At 47.0% G+C, this 17060-nt stretch overlaps 1 protein-coding gene across 1 annotated transcript in view; it reads right to left on the reverse strand.

The window, feature by feature from the left end:
• The window catches only part of shank2b (SH3 and multiple ankyrin repeat domains 2b), a 463010-nt gene that overhangs the window by 311774 nt on the left and 134176 nt on the right, over positions 1-17060 (reverse strand). Inside the window, exon 12 of the mRNA XM_055649215.1 lies at positions 2806-2913. Coding sequence (XP_055505190.1) covers positions 2806-2913 — 108 coding nt within the window. The remainder of the gene's footprint in view (positions 1-2805; positions 2914-17060) is intronic.

Here is a 17060-nt window from a genome sequence, read left to right on the forward strand (position 1 = left end):
TTTGTTACCAAAACTATATTGGCTGAGTTTGCTTCTCTCAATGTTACACTTACTCATGCTGACAGACATTTGACATGTGCAATTGTAGTTTAGTTTAGTTCAGAGATACAGCGCGGAAACAGGCCCTTCGGCCCAACGGGTCCGTGCCGACCAGCGATCCCTGCACACTAACACTACCTCACTACACACGCAAGAGGCAATTAACATGTATGCCAAACCAATTGACGTTTTTGGAGTGTAGGGGGGAAATCGAAGATCTCGGAGAAAACCCACGGTGTCACAGGGGGAACGTACAAACTCCACACAGACAGCACCCGTAGGCGGGATGGAACGCGGGTCTCCGGCGCTGTGAGGCAGCAACTCTACCGCTGCACCACCGTGCCGCCCCATCTAACAAAAAGCAGGAACTAATTAGACCATTGATAAAACTGTTTCTCTTCCCCCTCTGTGGAATGTCTATGGTAGCCATGACAACAGTAGCTATCTACGCGAATAGCATGTAGAATATTTTCAGTCTTGCTGCCACGTTTATGTTCTCCACACTCCAACTCACCCGCCAACAGCCTTCTTGTTCTTTTTTTTTCTCACCACCCTCTGACTAAAGAAATTCCGCTTCAACTCCTTCCTAAAGGAACGCATTTTTATTCTGAGGCTGTGTCCTCTGGTCCTAGACTCTCCCACTTGGGGAAAACATCCTCCATACATCCGCTCCGTGACGGGACAGTGTAGAGGGAGCTTCACTCTGTGTCTAACCCGCCCTGTCCCTGCCCTTTTTTAAAAAAAAACAATGTATATACAACATGCTTTTATTCAAGCAAACAAACCAACAGACACAGTATCGGGATGACAGACTGCCTACATTGGCAACTTACAAAACAAGAGGAGTCATCAAATTACACAATGTCATCAACTTCATCAATAATTCACGTGAACCCCCATGGCGGCCAGCATTCACGGAAGGCCGCCAGTGTCCGAGCCCATACCGTGACATTGGGCAATTGCAAACTGTGTCTTACATGGAGGTTTCAGGACCCAGGGTGATGGACCATTGCCGTCTATCCAGACCGAAGGCTCAAAGAGAGTGGAAAGCAATGCAATAGTGAAGGATCTCACTGAATGGCTGTAAAGTTAATGGGATGGGAGGCCTTCTTCTCCTTGGGTCATAAGACACAGGAACCATCATTTGGTGATTCGGGCCCATTAAGTCTGCTCCACCATTCAATCATGGCTGATCAGATTTTCGATCTGAACCCATTCTCCTGCCTTCGTCTCTCTTAACCTTTGAGGTTATCTCTCACAATCTCACTAATGGGGAAGGCGCGGTGGCACAGTTGCTGCCTTACAGCTCCAGGGACTCGGGATTGATCCCGACTACGGGCGCAGTCTGTAGTGAGTTGTACGTTCTCCCCGTGACCCGCGTGGGTTTTCTCCGGGATCTGCGGGTTTCTCCCACACTCCAAAGACATATAGGTTTGTTGTTTAATTGGCTTGGTATAATTGTAAATTGTCCTTAGTGTGTGTAGGGTAGTGTTAATGTGCGGGGATCGCTTGTCGGCGTGGACCTGCTGGGTCAAAGGGTCTGTTTCTGCGCTGTATCTCTGAACTAAACTAAACTAATCAAGACCTATCAGCCTCCACTTTAAGAATAGCCAATGGTGGCCTCCACAGCCGCTGGTGGCAATGAATTTCATAGATTCACCACCCTTTGGCTAAAGAAATTCTTGCTCATATCCATTCTAAAGGAACGCCCTGCTATTCTGAATACCTTTGAACTGTCTTTAATCGGACATCAGACTTTATGTTGCACTAAATGTGGTAGCCTTTAACCTTTAACCTTTATCTGTACACTGGGGACGGCTTGTTTGTAAGCAGGCATAGTATTTTCTGCACATACATCTTTGGGGCGCCAGGGTGGCACAGCGGTAGAGTTGCTGCCTTACAGTGCTAGAGACCCGGGTTCGATCCTGACTACGGGTGCTGTCTGTACGGAGTTTGTACGCTCTCCCCGTGACCTGCGTGGGTTTCCTTCGGGAGCTCTGATTACCTCCCACACTCCAGAGACGTACAGATTTGATGGTTAATTGGCTTGTTATAGTCGTCCATAGTGTGTGTGGGATCGTGTTAGTGCGGGGATTGCTGGTCGGCGCAGACTCGGTGGGCCGAAGGGCCTGTTTCCACGTTGTATCTCTGAATGAGACTAAACAAAATCTAATCTACACATTGGATAGCGCACAACAACAAGCTTTCCACTGTACCTCGGTACACGTGACTATAATAAACTAAACCTCAACGTAAATGTAAATATCAGTCATATGCAACTTTAAAACACTCAACACAAAATGTTTTGCCATCAGTATTAAGCAAAGTATTTAACCGTTTAACCTTCCCCATGGAATGTTTGGTGAATTCATTGCCATAGAAGGCTGTGGAGGCCAAGTCAGTGGATATTTTTAAGGCAGAAATAGATAGATTCTTGGTTATGTAAGTAAGTTTATTGGCCAAATATTCACATACAAGGAATTTGCCTTGGTGCTCCGCCCACAAGTAACAATATGACATACAGTGACAGTTAGTACGGGTGTCAGGGGTTATGGGGAGAACGCAGGAGAATGGGGTTAGGAGGGAGAGATGGATCAGTCATGATTGAATGGCGGAGTAGACTTGATGGGCCAAATGGCCTAATTCTGCTCCTATCACGTATCACCTTATGAAGTCAGCATGTGGGCAGGTAGCTGCACCTGGTCTCAAATACCTTGCCTCCATCCTCTGCTCATCGCACCCTACGTTTTCCACTTGGGTCCTTACCTGGTTTGGCTTCGTTTGCCGGGATTTCCTCCACACATTCCGCGGGAAACCATCCGATCCTTCCTCGAGCACTGCCTTCCCAGAATCCGCCTTCCCCAATGCTCAGAACTGCAAGGATAACGAGAGGAAAGAACAAAAACACAGTTTACACAAAGGCACACATCTACTGCGCATTGTATTGGAAGAGGAACACTCGATTCATTATTAGTCTATCCCACCTCGTGAACCTGCTTCCCACTCTACAATGTCATAGAATTACACCCCTGCCCAAGCCGCACCAGCTTCTCGTTATCACCCAACAAACAGCTAACAATGGCCTGTTTCCTTTATCATTGTTACTTTTTTTGCATATTTTTCATTCATTGCTCTGTATCTCTCCGCATCATCGCGTTTCCCTTATCCCTAACCAGTCTGAAAAAGTGTCTTGACCTAAAACGTCACCCATTCCTTCCCTCCAGAGATGCTGCCTGTCCCGCTGAGTTACTCTCTCATTTTGTGATCTTCGTTACTCTCGCATTTTGTGTCTGTCTTCGGTTTAAACCAGCATCTGCAGTTCCGTCCTGCGCACAATGCCATAGAATTGTACGACCACCAGACGCAGGCCATTTGGCCCACTTTATTCATGCTGACCCCAATGCCCATCTCTACAGGTTCCAAGTCCCTGCCTTCAGCCCAAGTCAATCCTTTTCTATCCAAGTATCTGTGCGAATGCCTTCCAAATGTTGTGACTGAATCTGACTCCACCACCTCCTCTGTCAGCTTGTTCCAGACAACAACAAACATCCCCATTAAACCTCCTTTAAATTGTCAATTCATCCCTTCCCACTGAAACCACCCCCTCCCCAGGTACTTTCCCTTGCAGCTGCAGAAAATGCTACGCTTGTCGCTTTACCTCCCCCCCCCCTCCCCCTCGACTCCATCCAAGGACCCAAGCAGTCTTTCCAGGTGAGGCAGAGGTTCACCTGCATCCGCTGCTCTAGGTGTCAACTGTTCTACATCGGTGAGACCAAGCGCAGGCTTGGCGATCGCTTCGCCCAACACCTCCGCACAGTTTGCATTAACCAACCCGATCTCCCGGTGGCTCAGCACTTCAACTCCCCCTCCCATTCCGTATCCGACCTTTCTGTCCTGGGCCTCCTCCATGGCCAGAGTGAGGCCCACTGCAAATTGGAGGAACAGCACCTCATATTTCGCTTGGGTAGTTTACACCCCAGCGTTATGGACGTTGACCTGCAATTTCAGGTAGTCCTTGCTTTTCCCTCCGTCCACGCTCTCCCACAGCCCACTGTCTCTGCCTCTTCTTTTCTTCTTCACTCCCCCCCACACCCACATCAGCCTGAAGAAGGGTATCGACCAGAAACGTCACCTATTCCTTCGCTCCATAGATGCTGCCTCACCCGCTGAGATCCTCCAGCATTTTTCTCTACCTTAGATGAAGTGAACATCACTCAGGTAAGGGGAGGTACAGAGGATGTCCGAGACTGGGTCTCGACCTGAAACATCACCCATTCATCCATCCAGAGATGCTGCCTGTCCCGCTGGGTTACTTCAGCATTTTGTGTCTATCTTCACAGAAGGAACCGCATCTGCAATTCCTTCCTACAGCTATTTACAATATACATTAATGATTTGGACGAGGGAATTGAATGCAACATCTCCAAGTTTTGCGGATGACACGAAGCTGGGGGGCAGTGTTAGCTGTGAGGTGGATGCTAGGAGGCTGCAAGATGACTTGGATAGGCTGGGTGAGTGGGCAAATGCATGGCAGATGCAGTATAATGTGGATAAATGTGAGGTTATCCACTTTGGTGGCAAAAACAGGAAAGTAGGCTATTATCTGAATGGTGGCCAATTAGGAAAAGGGGAGATACAACGAGACCTGGGTGTCATGGTACACCAGTCATTAAAAGTAGGCATGCAGGTGCAGCAGGCAGTGAAGAAAGCGAATGGTATGTTAGCATTCATAGCAAAAGGATTTGAGTAAAGGAGCAGGGAGGTTTATACTGCAGTTGTACAGGGTCTTGGTGAGGCCACACCTGGAGTATTGCGTACAGTTTTGGTCTCCTAATCTGAAAGACATTCTTGCCATAGAGGGAGTACAGAGAAAGTTCACCAGATTGATTCCTGGGATGGCAGGACTTTCATATGAAGAAAGACTGGATAGACTCGGCTTGTACTCAGAAGAATTTAGAAGATTGAGGGGGGATCTTATAGAAACTTACAAAATTCTTAAGGGGTTAGACAGGCTAGATGCAGGAAGATTGTTCCCGATGTTGGGGAAGTCCAAAACAAGGGGTCACAGTTTAAGGATAAGGGGGAAATCTTTCAGGACGAGATGAGGAAAACATTTTTCACACAGAGAGTGGTGAATCTGTGGAATTCTCTGCCACAGAAGGTAGTTGAGGCCGGTTTGTAGATGAGGAGCCATCTTGGGGAACGGCTGCTAACCAGCAGCCGTCCGTTTAATTCATTTTTTTTTCCAGTTTTTAGTAAGTCTTGTGTCCAAGATGGCTGTCGGAAGGGAGAGTGGACGCTGGCGCGCTTTAGCTGCCGCTGCTCTCTCTTCACATTGTGTTTTTTGATTTTTTGATTTTGTGTCTTTGGAGCGATTTCTATCTTTAATTTGTGTACTGATGATGTCCTTATTATTTATTTTTCTCCGACTATATGTTTTTTTCTCTACTGTTAATCTTTGTAAGGTGTCCTTGAGATTTGAAAGGCGCCCGAAAATAAAATTTATTATTATTATTATTATTGGCTATATTTAAGAGGGAGTTAGATGTGGCCCTTGTGGCTAAAGGGATCAGGAGGTATGGAGAGAAGGCAGGTACAGGATACTGAGTTGGATGATCAGCCATGATCATATTGAATGGCGGTGCAGGCTCGAAGGGCCGAATGGCCTACTCCTGCACCTATTTTCTATGTTTCTATACTGTCTATTTCACCGATTTCAACAATGCAGAACAGACCCGATCTGACACTTTGCAAAATATAATCATCGGCCCTTTGTTTTTCCTTCCCTTGAACATATTTGCGTCATTTTATCTACTTCTCACAAGTTTTGTACCTCAGTTCCCATTGCGCATCTGTAGGTTTTTGCTCGGGACCCAATTACTTTTGTGTTTATGTGTTTATTTTTATCTCCTGAAAACTTTCCATTCTCTGGGCAGTTGCTGATGTGATTAATAAATGCATTTCTTTCTTCCACACACGCCACAGCGGTTTTGTGCCTCTTGCCAGGGGTATAATTAGCGTTAGCTTTGTACGACAAGAAATCTTTCTCCTCGTCGCCAGGCCTCCGCTGGAGAGCTTTGTGAAGAGTTGTCACATCGCACTGCCTTTGACAATGTTAGATATAAGAATGGAAATTCCCTCACAGGCCAAAGCCTAGTTATGTGCGGGAAGGAACTGCAGATGCTGGTTTTACAGATATTTCCAGCAATTGTATCAAAAAAATAAAGCAATTTCTTTCAGAATGATATTAGTGCTGGAGTAACTCAGCGGGTCAGGCGGAATCTGTGAATGGAGTGGACAGGTGACGATTCGGGTCGGGATCTTTCTTCGTAATCTTCAGGGCGGGACGGTGGCGCAGCGGTAGAGTTGCTGCCTCACAGCGCCAGAGACCCGGGTTCAATCCTGACTACGGGTGCTGTTTGTACAGAGTTTGTACGTTCTCCCTGTGACCATGTGGGTTTTCTCCGGGATCTCAGTTTTCCTCCCATACTACAAGGACGTACAGGTTTGTAGGTTAATTGGCTCCAAAGCAAAATTGTTAAATTGTCTCTAGTGTGTGTGGGATAGTGTTCGTGTGCGGGGATCGCTGGTTTGGCAAGGTTGGCCAAAGGGCCTGTTTCTGTGCTTTATCTCTAAACTAAACTAAACTAATGATACATCCAAAGTAATTTCTTTCAGGATTTACATGACTTGTTTGCCAATCACAAAGTGCTGGAGTGACTCAGTGGGTCAAACAGTATCTGTGGAGGGAATGGACTGGTGACGTTTTAGGTCGGGACCCTTCTTCAACGGGACCCCGTTTGCTATTGTCTGTTACTATTGTAAAGCTACTTTGAGTCTTAGAGAAGCGCTATAAAAATTAAATGTATTATTGTTATTATTATTCTTCAGAGTGTAAGTTGTTGTGTGGACGATATTTGCACAGAAAAAATCGCATGGAACAGGAATGGGGTCTGACAATGTGTCTTTGACCTAAAACGTTAACTCATATTATCTTCCCAGACCTGCCTGAGTGTTTCTGGCACATATTGTTTTTACTTAAGGATGTTAGGGAGAAGGAATAAAAGGATCCAACTTCAGATTAGACTCCAAACCCTTTTGGAGAAGGGGCCCAACATGAAACGTCACCAAACCATCTTCTCCAAGGATTCTGCTTGACCCACTGAGTTACTCCAGCACTTGGTGTCGTTCCTTCGCAAGGCAAGTCCTTTACATACAGAGAGTGGTGGGTGGCTGGAACGTGCTACCAAAGGGATGTGGCAAAAGGACATACGGTAACATTGTTTAGGAAGTGGTCACACAGAAGCATGAACAGACTTGGGATAGAGCAGTGGTTCCCAACCTTTTTTTGGCCATGCTCCACCTAATCACCTCTAAAATCCTGATGCCCCGCCCCCCCCTTGCTTTCCCTTGAGAGAAAACGGAGGAAATAGATATTATAAGGGTAACTTAGCAAAAGCTCTTTGAATCGCATTTCTAAATCAATCAATAAATAAGGTTCTCCCATGACCTTGCGCGCTTCGTGCGACGTGCATGAAGAGCGATGGCGCGGTGATTATGTAATAACTACACAATAAAGACCTTTTTTACCCAAAAACTCAAAATAACATCTGATACATAAGCTACATATGTTTAGCTGATGGAAAATCCAAAAAAATAAAAATCGAAAATTTGGACCCAGACCTCCTCAGTCGCGCTCAATTGCCCCCCTTAAAAATCAAATTGCCCCCCTGTGGGGCGTACGTTGGGAACCATTGGGATAGAGGAATAGACTGCCCAGTCCATCACAGGCTCTGACCTCCCCACCATTGAAGGGACTTACAGGAGTCGCTGCCTCAATAAGGCAGCCGGCATCATCAGAGACCCACACACACCCTGGCCACGCTCTCATTTCACCCCCGCCATCGGAAAGAACATCGTGGTTCAGGAACAGCATCTCCCCTACAGCCACCAGGCTATTTAACACGACAACCTCAAGTAAGCCCTGAACTATATGGACAAGGAGGCACTGGCTTTGTCTTGCACTAGTATTCTTTATTTGGTTATCTTTATGAGCATGTACATATGGACTTTTCTCATTTATTGTATTGTTTACACTTTCTGTTGTGCTGCTGCAAGTAAGAATGTCATTGTTCTATTTGGGACACATGGACAATAAAACACTTGACTAGAGGAATATGGAACATGTTCCATAGGGCGACATGGTGGTAGAGTTGCTGCCTTACAGCGCCAGGGACCCAGGTTCGAGCCTGACTGCGGGTGCTTGTCTGGGTGTATCAGAGATCTCCTCGGTTTCCTCCCACACTCCAAAGACGTACAGGCTTGTAGATTAATTGGCTTGGGATGAATGTAAATTATCCCTAGTGTGTGTCGGGTAGTGTCAATGTGCGGGGGGTCGCTGGTTGGAGCAGACTCAGTGGGCTAAAGGGCCTGTTCCCGCGCTGTATCTCCAAACTAAACTAAAAAAATAAAAGACGGGATTAGTTTAGATTGGCACAATGCACAGCATGGATACAGCAGGCTGTATTTCTATGTACCGTGTTCTGAAATGATCTACTTTAAGAACGGAGAGGTTTCAAACTTGGTGATAAAGATGAAGGCAGAGAGGGTGAATTGAAAGTGGACATCAAAGGAGATCGCTGTGCAGTGAACTGTGGGAGAATATTATAATCATAGACTTGTCTGGAATAATAGCTGTGGAAAAAAACTATAGGAGTACCAATCAGAACGTGCAAGTTGAGTGCATTATTTCACCAGAGGTATCATATCAACTGCAAGTTCCTGCTGCCGAGACTAATAAAAAATTTGAAGTTTCATAAATTCCGGTGCAAAGATACTGAATTGGAAATTCATCTGCGTCAATCTCTCAGCATTTCGTGTCTTCCTGAAGCCGTTTTAAAAAGCTAAAAACTTTTCAGATTGCAAAACTGCTCATTTGAAAGATGGTTTGATCAGACTCCTTCATCTAGAACAATTCCTCCTTCAGCAGGTACAGCAAGGAACCTGGCTCAGCTCTGACACACAACTGAAAGTTCATAGGTTCATTAGTGATAGGAGCAGAATTAGGCCATTCGGCCCGTCAAGACTACTCCACCATTCAATCATGGCTGGGTGACCTCTCCCTCTCAACCCCATTCTCCTGCCTTCTCCCCATAACCCCTGACACCCGCACTAATCAAGACTCTGTCAATGTTGGCCTTAGAAATATCCATTGACTTGGCCCCCACATCCTTCTGTGGCAAAGAATTCCACAGGTTCACCACCCTCTAAATAAATTCTCCCTCATCTCCTTCCTAAAGGAACGGCCATTAATCCTGGTCCTAAGTTCATCAGATAGTCCTTAAAGGTACTGTGTCTTAAAGGTAAAGGGCATTTAAGGCGACACAGTGGCACAGCAGAGCCCTGGGTTCGATCCTAACCTTGGGAGCTGTCTGTGTGGAGTTTGCATGTTCTCCCTGTGACTGCGTGGGTTTCCTCCGCGTGCCCCGGTTTCCTCCCGCGTCCCAAAGACGTGCGGGTTTGTAGGTTAGTTTCCCTCTGTAAATTGTCCCTAGTGTGTCGGGAATGGAGGAAGAACGTGGGATGTTACAGAACTAGTGTGAATGGGTGATCGATGGTCAGCATGGACTCGGTGGGCCGAAGGGCCTGTTTTCATGCTGTCTCTCTAAACTAAACTACGTTACACAAACCAGCTACTGGCGAGTGTTGTCTGGCCTACCCTGGTGGCCCCAGACAGGAGCCCAGCCAGGGTGACCAAAGTCTTGCCTACCGCACGCTCAAGGTCGGTTGCGGGAGGTACTCCTGGGGAACAAAGGTGGACGGGCGAGGAGAGGAGAGGGGTGCGAGATCTCTGGTCGATCTACACGACCAGTGAAGGTGACAGCTGGAGGCCCTGCAGCAGCCTGGAGCTCGCCTGGATCAGGCACTGCTCATAACAACTGGAGCCCAGACTGGACTTGTAAAATGGCGCTAAAACATGCCCCCTCTTGCATGCGGAATCAGTGGACTATTTCTGTACACTTTGCTAATTGGGTTAGTATGGCAGTACTGTACTGAACGGTTTGTACAAAAACAATTTCACTGTGTGTTTGCACATGTGACAATAAAAGCAGTCTGACACCCAAAACGTCGCCTATTCCTTCTCTCCATAGATGCTGCCTCACCCGCTGAGTTCCTCCAGCATTTTTGTCTACCTTCCATTTTTCCAGCATCTGCAGTTCTTTCTTAAACATAAAAGCATCATTGATCCAAGGTATTGGACAGGTTCTTAAATCGTAGTTATACTCGAGGAATAGAATAGAATGCCTTTTATTGTCATTCAAACAACTTGGTTCGAACGAAATTGCATTCTCATTCTCGAAATTGAATGGGTCTCTCTCACAAGGGTTGTCACTACAGCTTGGTTCACTTGACAATAATAAATGATACCTGTCAATAAATGATGGGGAGATGTAAATAGAGTCGGGCAGTAAATATTAGTCATAGAACGATTCAACGCGGAAACAGGCCCTCCAGCCCTAATACCCAACTTGCCCACACCAACCAAGGTGTTCTATCTACAGCAGCCCCACCTGCCATATCCCTCTCGACATTTCCTGTCCATGGTACCTGCCCAAATGTCTTTTTAAATGTTGTTATCGTACCAAATCGTTTTAAGAAACAGTTGGACAGGTACATGGATAGGACAGGTTTGGAGGGTTATGCACCAAGCGCAGGCAAGTGGGACTAGGGTAGTTGGGACATTGTTGGCCGGTGTAGGTGAGCTGGGCCAAAGGGCCTCTTTCCACACTGTATCACTCTATGACTCTGTGACCTGCCTCAACCACCTGTGTTTAAGAAGGAACTGCAGATGCTGGAAAATCGAAGGTACACAAAAAAGCTGGAGAAACTCAGCGGGTGCAGCAGCATCTATGGAGCGAAGGAAATAGGCAACGTTTTGGGCCAAAACTCTTCTTCAGACTGATGAAAGGTTTCGGCCTGAAACGTTGCCTATTTCCTTCGCTCCATAGATGCTGCTGCACCCGCTGAGTTTCTCCAGCTTTTTTGTGTACCTGCCTCAACTACCTCATCTGGCAGCTCGTTCCATACACCCACCCTTTGTGTGAAAAGGTTCCCATTACATCTTTCCCCCTTCACTTTAAACCGAAGCCCTCTGGTTCTCGAGTCCCCCGACTCTAGACATCTACCCGATCTATTCCTCTCATGATTTTGAACACCTCTATAAGATCATCCCTCATCCTTTTGCGCTCCAAGGAATAGAGCCCTGCCCTTCTCAACCTCTCCCTAGAGCTCAGACCCTCGAGTCCTGGCATCATCCATAAGGTCATAAGGGGTAGGAGTACAATTAAGCCATTCGGCCCATCAAGTCTACTCCATCATTCAATCATGGCTGATCTTTCTCTCCTTCCTAACCCCATTCTCCTGCCTTCTCCCCATAACCTCTGAAACCCGTCCAAATCAAGAATCTATCTACCTATGCCTTAAATATCCACGGACAGCCTCCACAGCCTTCTGTGGCAAAGAATTCCACAGATTCACTTCCCTCTGATGAAAGAAATTTCTCCTCATTTCCTTCCTAAAAGAATCCTCGTGAATCTTCTCTATACCCTCTCATGTCATTGTTTTACACGGTCTCATGAGACCAAGTAAACTAACCTGCCGTCCTCCGTTCCTTAAGTAGCCAAGTGGGCATGCCTGGCACGGTGGTGCAGCGGTAGAGTTGCAGCCTTACAGCGATTGCAGCACCAGAGACGCGGGTTCGATCCCGACTACGGGTGCTGTCTGTACGGAGTTTGCACGTTCTCCCCGTGACCGCGTGGGTTTTCGCCGAGATCTTCGGTTTCCTCCCACACACCAAAGACGTGCAGGTATGTAGGTTAATTAGCTCGGTGTAAATGTAAAAAAATGTCCCTGGATAATGTTAATGTGCGGGGATCGCTAGTCGACACTGACTCGATGGGTCGAAGGGCCTGTTTCCACGCTGTACCTAACAGGTCAGGTCAGGGGGAGTTCCCCCCCCATCACGTGTACTGTGTAATCCCGTGCTACCCGCTCCATGGTCGGATAGTCGGCGGCTAAACCATCTCCCCCACCTGGTTTGCCAGGTGAGGAGGGGGCTGTGGACCCCCAGCAGGACCAAAAACAAGACCTGTCAAAGGGCGGATGAGCTCCTAGAAAGCCTTCTTCTTCTTGCGAATGAAACATAAAGGAATAGTTAGATCTCAAGCCGGCTGTTGAGCAGCCAGGTTGCAGCCAGTCTCTGTGTCAATGTCTGCCAGGCCCTGAGCTCCATTTGCTGGGTGGTAGAGCGGACACCCAGAGATGACATGGTTGGCTGTCTGTTGTTCTGCTCCGCATTCACAGGCTGGGCTCTAACGAGCCAACGGCCATCCACACTTCAATAGAAGTTGCGATCACTGTCGTACATGGCATTGTAAGGAATGATGATAAAGCACGCACACGCCAAAACCCTATACTTCCAGCGGCGGAAGTCCGCAGGAACTGGAGGACAGAGATGTGTGGTGCGTCCGTCACCGTTCCCGTTGAAACCCAGCGCCACGGCGTCGCTAATGTTTTCAACGATGATGAATGAGTGAATGGATGACCTCTAAACTAAACTAAGTGACACTCTGCTCACGAGAGAGAGCCAAGTAAATTAATTTTTCTTTCACCTCGTATGACCTTGAGAATTACATCAGAGTTTGCTAGGATTGATTTCAGTTATGAATATTTATTGAACGCACCGATCTTCGTCATCAAAAAATTAATTAGGAAGTCATATTCCGGCATTATTTAAATATTTGTTTAGTTTCACCCCGGTGAAGGTGAGTGGTGGAACCCGAGGGTGGGGGGGGGGTAGGGGATTTGTGGAGAAAGATGAGAATGTGAGAGGAATAATAATCATTAAAAAAAAGGATTAATGTAAGATTTAAAAATAGGAACAAAGTGCTGAAGTATGTGGGTCAGGCAGCATCCCTGGAGAACATGTCAGATTAGTACTTAAATGGGATAGTGCTGGGGATAGCTGGTCGGTGCAGACTCGGTGGGCCGAAGGGCCTGTTTCCATGCTGTCACCCTAAACTAACACTAAACTAAACTAAACTGGTCAACACACATCCAGAGGGCCGAAGGGCCTGTTTCCACACAGCATGTGTCTATAGCTATCAACAAGTAAACAGAGTCAGATTTCCATGCAGTATAGATCGATGAAGAAACACAAGCGACTGCGGATGCTGGAATCTTGAGCAAAACACAAAGAGCTGGAAGAGGGGCTAGTGGAATCAAGGGATATGGGGAGAAGGCAGGCACGGGTTATTGATTGGGGACGATCAGCCATGCTCACAATGAATGGCGGTGCTGGATCGAAGGGCCGAATGGCCTCTACTCCTGCACCTATTTTCTAACCGCCCTGGGCCAGGCAGTGCCAGATAAGGTGGTGACCCAAAACGTTGTCTGCCCAGATGTTGCCTGACCTGCGAAGTTACTCCAGCATCTTACTTCAGTTTAGTTTGGAGATACAGCGCGGAAACAGACCCTTCGGCCCACCGAGTCTGCGCCGACCAGCGATCCCCGGCACTATCCCACACAACAGGAACAATTTTACAATTCTACTGAAGCCAATTAACCTACACACCGGCAGGCATGTCTTTGGAATATGGGAGGAAACCGGAGCACCTGGGGAAAAGGCCATGCGGTCACGGGGAGAACATACAAACTCCGTACAGACAGCACCCGTAGGCAGCAACTCTACCACTGCACCACCATGTCGCACTAAAAAAACATTTTGTGTTTGGCTCAGAAGCGATCAATGCCCGGCTGCAAATTCACACATAATTCTTTGAAGAATCGTGCTCATTAATGTCCACAGATAACGGCAACCCCATCCTTTAATATTTAGTTTAGAGATACAGCGCAGAAACAGGCCCTTCGGCCCACCGTGTCTGTGCCAACCAGCGATCCTCACACATTAACATTATCCTACACCCACTAGGGACACTTTTTACATTTACCAAGCCGATTAACCTACAAACCTGTAAATCTTTGGAGTGTGGGAAGATCTCGGAGAAAACCCACGCAGATCACGGGGAGAACGTACAAACTCCGTACAGACAGCACCCGTAGTCAGGATCGAACCCGGGTCTCCGGCGCTGCATTCGTTGTAAGGCAACAACTCTACCGCTGCGCCACCGTGACCGCCGAAATGAAAATATTGTTTTGATTCTATCGATCTATGGAGTTCACTCCAACTTGGGGTTGAGTGGTGCCATCTGCTTCACGACGTCCTGCCACTCTCTCTGCCCTTAGCCAGCCGGCTAGCTCTGACCAGAGAGCTGATGTTCTTTTTGCTGCAGTCTGCTTCCAGGCAGTCACTCCATATTTTTGGCGGTCTTCCACTTGGGCGGTTTCCATGGACATGTGCCTCAAATGCTAGTTTGGGAGAGCGTGATGGTGGCATTCGCTGGATATGGCCGAAGTAACGTGGTCTTTCTGTCCAGAATGGTTAATTCCATACCAAGGGTTGCACGTATGGTGGCGTTCCAGATCCTGTCGAGACGTGACACTCCCATTATTGAGCGAAGGCTCGTCATTTCAAACGTTCATGTCCCTTCTTCAGTGTCCACGTTTCCGCTCCATACAGCACGTACTTTAGAGCACGCACTCTATAGAGCTCGATCTTAGTTGCTGCTTCGGATGTCTTTGGCGCTCCATATCTTTGAGAGTCTTTGAACAGTCCCAGCAGCTTTCCAACTGGGTAATGTTACATCTTCGGAGCAGGATCCAGTTTGATTTCTGATTCGACTCAAAATGCTTTTAATCCAGGCCCGAATTGCGGGGAACAATTTACAAAAGGCATCGACTGTGCCACCATGTGGGATCCAGTAAATGACGAGGAGGGTTTCACCCAAAGACACAATCGCATTAAAAAAAACTTTGAACATTAATGCTCGCGATTTCATTGATGTTATGAAAGGGAATTGCAAAGCAAAGCCTCATTCACACTCCCAATAGTGAATGTTAAACAGCTATGTCAGATGTTCAGTAATCAGCATTTTAAAGGTAAGGAGCGCTGTACACATGTGTCTTGAAATGATGGGATTAAAATGGGGCCAAGCCAAACATGTTTGCTCCGTCTCTGCTTTAGAAGTTCCATTAACCTATTTAAATCAAAGTACGGCTGAACGAGCAGGACTTGATATGATTTTGTGAGGATGTCAAACATTTGCCTTGTCAGCAGTCATTAGTGGTTGATACAATATATATAGAGGGGCAGTGGAGGTCAGATTAGATCGTAAACCTGCCTTGTCCAACACATCATCATTATGTCATAAGAATGAAGGGCAAGTATAAATGAGTTGTTACAGCTAAATATATCTTGGAATAAAGATTCCCCCCCCCCAAAATGACTTTAGACTTTAGAGATACAGCGCGGAAACAGGTCCCTCGTCCCACTGAGTCCGCGCTGGCCAGCGATCACCCCGTGCACTGGGATTATTCTGCACACTGGGGATTATTAACAATTTTACCGATGCCGATGAACCGACAAACCTGTACATCTTTGGAGATTAGTTTAGTTTAGTTTAGAGATAAAGTATGGAAATAGGCCCTTCGGCCCACCGAGTCCGTGTCGACCAGTGTTCACCCCCTACACAAGCACTATCCAACACACACCAGGGACAATTCCCAATTTGACCAACGCCAATGAACCGACGAACCTGTACATCTTTGGAGTGTGGGAAGAAACCGGAGCACCTGGAGAAAACCTACGCGGTCACGGGGGAGAACGTGCAAACTCCGTACAGATAGTCACGATCGAAAGATATAACTATAGTTGTATTAAACCTATGGCAGTTCTGGGTCCCATCACGTTACAAAGAATGTCAAGGAGAGAGGGAGATTTTAGCTGAGTTTCTGTTTGAGATAGAGCATGGTAACAGGCGGGTTGGCCCACCGGGTCCACACGGACCACCAATCACCCATTCACAATAGTCCCATGCTATCCCATTTACACACCCACTGCCTACCACATGAAAGGTACTTTTGCAGATCCCTAGAAACCTGCAAACCCGCACGTCTTTGGGAAGTGGGAGGAAGCCGGAGCACCCGGAGGAAATCCATGAGGTCACTGGGTGAACGTGAGAACTCCACACAGACAGCACCCGAGCTCAGGATCGAACCCGGGTCTCTGGCACTGTGAGACAGCAGCTCTACCCGCTGCACCACAATGCCACCACTCTATCATTGCAGGGAACTATTAATTTTTGTACTCTCTCTTTCAGGACCTGCACATCACTGCCAGGGATGACAAAGGTGATTTAACTGGATAGGGTTTCCTCCATTTCACCATTTCTAGTACTTTTCATTCATTTGTTGCCTTGTTTCATCGATAGCAAAGTTGACCATCTCTACTTGTCTTTGTGCAGGAGATTTCTTGACAAACTGCACTTGTAAAGGTATTATGATATAAGGAAGATAGACACATGGAAACATAGCAATACAGAAAAGAGGTGCAGGAGTAGGCCATTCGGCCCTTCGAGCCAGCACCGCCTTTCAATATGATCATGGCTGATCACCCAAAATCCGTACCCTGTTCCTGCTTTCTCCCCATATCCCTTGATTCTGTTAGCCCGAAGAGTTATATCTCTCAATTGAATTGAATTGGCCTCCACTGCCTTCCGTGGCAGAGAATTCCACAGATTCACAACTCTCTGGTTTTTCCTCATCTCAGTCCTAAATGGCCTACCTCTTATTCTTGCACCGTGACCCCCTGGTGCTGGACTAACTGCACTTGTAAAGGTATGATATTGGGTAGACACAAAATGTTGGAGTAACTCAGCGGGTCAGGCAGCATCTCTGGAGGAAAAGAATGGGTGACCCTTCTTGAGGTACAGGGGAAGAGTGGGAACTGGATGAATGAATAAATGTATGAATGAATGAATGAATGAATGATGAATGAATGAATGCTGAGTGAATGAATGAATGACTGAACGACGAGTGAATGAATGAATGACTGAACGACGAGT

The sequence above is a fragment of the Leucoraja erinacea genome, chromosome 18, assembly GCF_028641065.1.
Source record: "Leucoraja erinacea ecotype New England chromosome 18, Leri_hhj_1, whole genome shotgun sequence".
Classification (NCBI taxonomy): domain Eukaryota; kingdom Metazoa; phylum Chordata; class Chondrichthyes; order Rajiformes; family Rajidae; genus Leucoraja; species Leucoraja erinaceus.